This window comes from Colobus angolensis, unplaced genomic scaffold (genome assembly GCF_000951035.1).
Source record: "Colobus angolensis palliatus isolate OR3802 unplaced genomic scaffold, Cang.pa_1.0 Scaffold33, whole genome shotgun sequence".
NCBI classification, from domain to species: Eukaryota; Metazoa; Chordata; class Mammalia; order Primates; family Cercopithecidae; genus Colobus; species Colobus angolensis.
The window spans coordinates 11,174,224-11,181,164 of NW_012116599.1; the positions used below are offsets into that span (position 1 = coordinate 11,174,224).

General features: G+C 58.1%; 1 protein-coding gene across 1 annotated transcript; it reads right to left on the reverse strand.

Annotated features, from left to right (window-relative positions):
- Positions 1-222: 222 nt before the first annotated feature.
- On the reverse strand, positions 223-6,364 carry NMUR1 (neuromedin U receptor 1). Its single transcript, XM_011951992.1, has 3 exons — positions 6,233-6,364; positions 3,987-4,881; positions 223-1,294 (listed from the first exon to the last, which is right to left on the reverse strand). The coding sequence occupies exons 1-3, from the start codon at positions 6,233-6,235 to the stop codon at positions 912-914; spliced, it is 1,281 nt and encodes a 426-aa protein (XP_011807382.1). The 5' UTR covers positions 6,236-6,364; the 3' UTR covers positions 223-911.
- Between the last annotated feature and the right edge of the window lie 577 nt (positions 6,365-6,941).

The following is a 6,941-nucleotide window of genomic DNA, read 5'->3' on the forward strand; positions in this document are numbered from 1 at the left end:
TCCGCCCTGTCAATCTGAGGGTATTGTTGGTTTCATTACAAGCGATGGCTTACACACACAGAGAAAGAAAACCACAGCTAAAGTGCCAAAGCACGACACTGTGGAAAGCCAGCGCCTCTTTCATTTTTCAGGCAAGGAACTGAGGCCTAGAAAGGTGGACTGATGGGCTGGGCGCAGTGGCTCACGCCTGTAATCCTAGGACTTTGGGAGGCCGAGGTGGGCGGATCACCTGAGGACAAGAGTTTGAGACCAGCCTGGCCAACATGGTAAAACCCTGTCTCTACTAAAAATTAAAAAAAATTAGCTGGGAGTGCTGGGGCTTGCCTGTAGTCCCAGCTGCTCGGGAGGCTGAGGCAGGAGAATCGCTTGAACCCGGGAGGCGGAGGTTGCAGTGAGCCAAAATCGCGCCACTGCACTCTAGCCTGGGCGACAAGAGTGAGACTCCATCTCAAAAAAAAAGAAAGGTAGACTGATATGCTTGATGGCACATGACAAGGTGGTGACAGCAGGGCTGAGACTGGAACCAGGTCCCCTGGATCCCTGGGCCCCTGCCAGAACCTGAACAGGACCTGGGAAGGACAGCAAGGACCCGGTGGGACCGTTTCAGAAACTGGCAGGGAGTCCCCAGAGAGACGACTGCTGAGCTCCAACTAACCGTGATATTTCTGCAGGGGAAGGACTTGAACTGGGGGAGTGGCAGTGGAGGCATAAGAAGCACACAGTGTGGCATCTGGTCAGTGTGAGTCCTCAGTAATCAGGGATCCTTCCTCCTGCTGTTTCCCTTGGAGGGAAACTGAGGTGCTGGTGAAAATTTCTAGGCTGAACTAGGGACAGTACGTGAAGGCAGATGTGTCCCCCCAGCTTCAGGTGACCCTCTGGCCCCTCCAGGTGAAGCCACTCTGAGGCTCCACTCAGGATGGATCAGTCTCTTGCTGCCCCTCTGGGCCATCGTCCCCAGCCAGGGGGTGGACCCTGCTGCCTGGGGAGCCCACGTCACACAGGGTGCTGCCTGTGGTCACCCTGCTGAGGCTGTGGGAGCTGTGGCGGGGTCTGAGGCGGTGGCAGTGGGCCCCGAGGCACAGGGCCTCCTGGAAGGTCTCTCGGAAGCGGGTGGACATGAGGCTGTAGAGCACGGGGTTGGCCGCCGAGCCGAGGTAGAAGAAGATGCCGGAGATGACATGCACATGCTGAAAGGCCAGGTGCAGGCTGTCTGTCCACTGTGACACGATGCTCCACATGACGCGGTCAGCGTGGAACGGCGCCCAGCAGATGCCAAACACCACAACCAAGACAACTGCAGGGACAGACAAGGGAGGCAGAGTGCCCGCCGGAGCCCCTCAGCTGCCTTCCTGGGCTTCAGTTTGGGTCACCCATTCTCACATCCTCTCCTATCCCACAGGCCACCCTCACCTATCACCCAGGTGGAAGTTTCTGGAAATTTACCTGTTCTGGCCATGCCTCTCAGAGAAGCTGCCTTCACCACAGTCACTGACTGTAGGCAGTGGGGCATGTCCCTGCCTCTGGCCACAGCCGACTAGACCAGGCACGGACACCTGAGCCCAGCCGGCCCAATCAGATTCTCACCCTGGAATATGAAATTGGGTGAGCTACTGGGGTGCTACAGGCTGTGCGGCTAGGGCCACTCTGGATGCCCACTTGGGGACCGTGCTTGCTGATGCATAAGTACAGAAAAGAAGAAGAATGGGGCACGTGCTCAGAGAGCAGCAGACCGGAGGTCATGGGACCAGGGAGCGTGAGACACATGAGACACACACATGCATGCACACACAGACACACACGCATGCATGCACACACGTATGCACACACAGACACACACATGCACACACACACACACACTGCCTGCCTTGGCCCCTGGCCTTTTCAACTCCAGCCCCCAGCTCCCCAAGGCCCATCTGAATGTCTGGCCCTGCACTAACCTGCCCCCCTTTACTTGCCAGGCCCTTGCCCACCTCCTCCCTAACAAAAGGTAGGACCGTTTGGCCAAACCTTCACTCTTTCTCCCCAGATCCCTGCTGCCTGTTCTTACCCAACAATGCCCTTCCTTGGGTTTCTGCCACAGGGCCAGGCATGATTTTTTTTCTTGTTTCTTGGGTTTGCTGCTGCAACTCACTAGCTTTCCTGGGCAGTGTCTTCCCCATCATACCCTAGCATTGTTTTCCTCATAATTCCAGATTTCAAAAAGGACGTTGCTCACAACCTCCCTGGCACCTGGCCTGGTGCACAGAGGGCCACTGGACAGTGGACAAGGGAGGGAGGGAAGGAAGAGAGAAGGCCAGCAAACAGGAAGCCCACCTTCCAGGGGTGAGCCATCCAAGCTGAGCACCTACTGCAGACTCTGCCCACCCATGTTTTCAGGGAGGGGACGGGGTAGCAGGCAGGAGGCAGGGCGGCAGCGGGCAGCTGGTCCTGAGCACGGTTCCACAGTGCAGAGCTGGGAGGCATGCACAGAGTTCTGGGGTCAGCCCCACCTAAGGAGCTGCACAAAGACTGGGCTCTGGGACGGTGCCTGAGGGGCGAGAGGAGCGAGTCACTCTGGGGATGGGGCGGCCCCCAGTTAGCTGGCTCTGTCTAAAGTCTCAGTGGCCCTCTGCTGACCTGGCTCACCCCACTGGCCTGATTCAGGCTCTGCTGAGGTGGGGCTGAGCTGGGATGCAGGTAGGTGGATGGGGCGGGTCTTTGATCGGCTTAGCATCGGTCTGCCTTGCTTCCCCAGGGCCGCAGCTTTTGAAAAAGAGCCAGGTCCAGGCCACAGAGATCCAGAGCCTCATCCCAGTACATTGGCCTCCCCTAATCTGCACATCTCCGGTCTGATCCCCTGTGCCTTGAGCCTGGCGTTTACAGACTCGCCTCGGGCTGGGGCTCCTTAGCTAAATGGTCACTCCTGTGGTTCCCAGGGAACCACAGACATGGCATGGGGGAAATTCGGCACCTGGCCTCTCCAACACCCTCCTCCCCTTCTTTGGGGGACTTTGCTCCCCCAGATCCCACCGTGTAGTTCCACTGGGGGCTGTGCACCTTGACATCCTGCCACTCTGGCTCAGGAGGTGGGGCATGACTTAGGCCCCACCCATCAGAATCCTTCTTGGGACTTTTCACTCATCTCTAAAGGAAGAGGGCAGTTCCTCAGGAGAGAAGACGACGTGCCGGTGGCCATGCCTCGCAGGCTGCTGCCGAGAAGAACAAGGCCAAGACACGTTAATAACCAAGAAAAGCCGGGCGCAATGGCTTATGCCTGTAATCCCAGCACTTTGGGAGGCTGAGGTGGGAGGATCACTTGAGCCCAGGAGTTCAAGACCCGCTTTGGCAACATAGTGAGAACCCATCTCTACAAAAACGAAAAAATTAGCTGGGCATGGTGGCACATGCCTGTAGCCCCAGCTACTTAGGCTGAGTGAGGTAGGAGGATCGCTTGAGCCTGGGAGGTTGAGGCTGCAGTGAGCCGTGGTCACACCACTGTACTCCAGCCTGGGTGACAGAGCAAGACCCTGTCTCAAAAAAAAAAAAAAAAAAGAAGACGACGAGAGACCTGAGACCTGGAGGGTCCAGATCCCATTTTCTGTCATCCTGGAGCCCAACCACATGCCCTGCCCTGTCTATGTTTTGGTTCCAGAGTCAGGGCCCCAAGCTTAGCAGGGTCCTGGCTTGGTTTAGTGCTGTATTGTTGCTGTCTTACTCGTTTTTGAAAAAGGGACCTTGAATTTTCATTTTGCACTGGACTCCACAAATTACACAGTCAGTCTTATATTTAGCCATTAATAGGTATTTTTGGTGTAAGATTCTAGTAGGGTAATCTAAAAGAGTACACAGGAGTGCAACTCAGACACATGCACACATGTACACACGCACACACACATGAGACTAGAGGAGTTCCTCGCCCCCTGTAAACCCGGATACTCAGCCCCTTCTCCCAGACCCCAGGAGCCCCAGTACCTGGCTCAGCCCCTCTTCCCAGCCGTGACACTTACACAGCATCTTGGTCACTTGTCTCCGGCCACGATCGCGCCGCTGGAGCCTGCAGGTGTCTCTGGACATGGCTGCTGCAAAGCCCCTGCCCTTAGCCTCCTGCATGAGCAGTAGCCTCTCCCGCCGCAGTCGCAGCCCAATGAGCAGGTAGAGCACGCTGATGATAGCCATGGGCAGGCAGAAGAAGAGCAGCGCAGTGATCTGCACTGCCAGGTTGTAGAGGGCCCGTGGGCGGACCAGCGTGCAAAGATCTGAGTCCGGCACTGGGCCCCGGCAGGGCACGTACAGCTGCTGGATGCCATGCAGGCTGGTGTTGGGCAGGGAGCAGAGGATGGCAAGACCCCAGACAGCCCCAAGCACTCGGCGCACGTGGGCCTGTGTCACCATGGACCTGGCCTGGAGCGGGTGCACCACGGCCACGTAGCGTTCCACGCTCAGGGCAGTGACGTTGAGCACTGAGGCCAGGCAGACCATCTCGAACAGCAGTGTGCGGAAATAGCAGCCACCAGCGCCCAGCAGGAAGGGGTAGTTGTGCCACATCTCATAGAGCTCCAGGGGCAGGCCCACCAGCAGCACCAGCAGGTCCGACACGGCCAGGCTGAAGAGGTAGTAGTTGGTGGGCGTGCGCATGGCCTTGTGGCGCAGGATGACCAGACAGGTCAGCCCATTGCCCATAGCGCCCACCGTGAAGATCAGCAGGTACGTGGCACAGATGGGCATGAACAGCTCTGTCTGCCGGGGCCCCAGGTACTTGAGTCTCAGTGCCTCGTCAGTCAGGTTCAAGTCCTCAGGGTCAAAGTGCCCCCTGGCCGCACTGCCATTGCAAGCCATGGGGCTCCTTGCATCCCCTGGGTACAGGTCTCCAGGGAGGACAGAGCAATTGAGGCAGGGAGGAGTCTGTGGAACAGAGGGGAGAGATGCCCAGAGAGGTCATTCAGGGAATGCTGGCTCTATCCCAACTCATCAAGCCAAAGGTGACATTAGCACTAAGATGACCATTATTTTAGGCACCACTGAGAGAAAAAACTCTTCCATCCACAAGTCAGAGATGTGAAAATAAGCTTGGTGCGGTGGCTCACACCTGTAATCCCAGTACTTTGGGAGGTCGAGGCGGGTGGATCACTTGAGGTCAGGAGTTCAAGACCAGCCTGGCCAATATGGTGAAACCCCATCTCTACTAACAATACAAAAATTAGCCTGGTGTGGTAGCACAGACCTGTAATTCTACTTGGGAGGCTGAGGTGGGAGAATCGTTTGAACCCGGGAGACAGAGGTTGCAGTGAGCCGAGATCGTGCCACTGGACTCCAGCCTGGGCAACGGAGAAATACCCTGTCTCAAAACAAACAAACAAACAAAAAGGAAAAATCTACATTAAAAAAAAAAACACGTGGGGTTTTGATTTTAAATTTCAGGATCTATTGGAACCTTTGAATAAATGACAGATCTTGGGTGTCTCCCCTTTCAAGCAATGATGCTAGATGAGGCACTCGTTTGGGCTTCTGTAAAATGGGCACAATGCCTGGTATTGCAGGGTCTTCAAGAGCAAGTGCTCTAGAAGCAACTGTCTGGATTCGAATCCAGCATCCCCAGTTCCAGGCTGTGTGACGTTCAGCGAGGTAACCTCTCTGAGGCTGTTTCCCTATTAGGAGGATCCAGGGAGTTTAATCCATGAAAGACATTAACACAGGGCCTGCCTGGCATACGGAAGGGCACGGGGATCACCCCCTTGCTCTGGGGACCCAGTCACTATGAGGGTCAAGTGAGGGAGTGTCAAGGCTAAACACTACAAATACTTGATCCACAAGTTGATTCTTTTTTCTGTTTTCTGTCATCTGAACTGTTCAGTCTCCATATTTGACGCCCTTGGCACTGCCAGTTCTGGGGTTCCCTCTCCTCTATTGAGCCCCACACCGTTCCTCCCGCCCGCCCTCACGGCCGCCGCATAGTAGCGCGAGAGCCTCGGGGACCAGTTGAGAACGCGCAGGCGCCAGCCTGGGTTCAAGGGAGGCGCCCTGGTCCTCCAGGGAGGCGCCCCGGTCTTCGAGGAAGGGTCGCAAGCCCGCAGCCCCGCGGCGCCCCTGGCCGGAAGACACAAATGACCCGAGAAGTTGCGAGGCTCCCCAGCGGCGGGGGCGGGGGGCGCCCCGACGGAGCCCTCGGACCCTTTCCGCTCTAGGACGACCCTGCCCGCACCGAGCCCCGGCCCAGCCGCCGCGCCCTAGCCCGCACCGGCGCCTGCGCACCTACCATCGGCCTGCGGCCCGCGAGACCCCGGCGTCCACCCTCCGAGCGACTGACACAGACGCGGCGCGGGAGCCGGTGGACTGACGGACGGCTGTCCCAGCCCCACTACGCCCCGCCTGTCCGACCCGGAACGCCGCCAGGGGGCAGTGCAGTCCCTGCAGCCCGGGCGGCGCCCCCTCCCGCACCGGCGAAGTACTCGGCTGTCGCAGGCGACGCCTTCACAAGCAGCGTTATCTCGCGAACCCATTTTACAGATGAGAAAACCGAGCCTTAGAGAGCCGCAGAGGAGGAGCCCGAGAGAACTGGGGCTCACATGCGGTTCCCGCCCTCCAGCGTGCTAAGTTTAGCATAACCCCGTGTCACAGTGGCCCTGCGGCCTCCAGCTCCTCCTGCCCCACATTCAGACCCACCTCCAAGGACAGGGACGGCCCACTAGCCCCTTGAAGTCGACATGCGCCGGTGGGGTTCCTCCTCCCAGGCTCCAGCCCTCTTCTTCCGTCCCAGGGCCCACGATTGCGGCCTCCGCAGCCCCTCCCACCCGCCGCTCCCTTCGGGGCCTCCAGGCCCTAAGTCCAGGGGCTCGGCCCTGCGGGACTGGGCAGGAGCCCCCATTCTCCCTCCAGTCCATCCTCCCACAGCCACCAACGACCATCACGCCTCAAAACCCTTCCTTGGGGCCCCCCGCTGCCTTCTGAAAAAGAGCACACCCAAG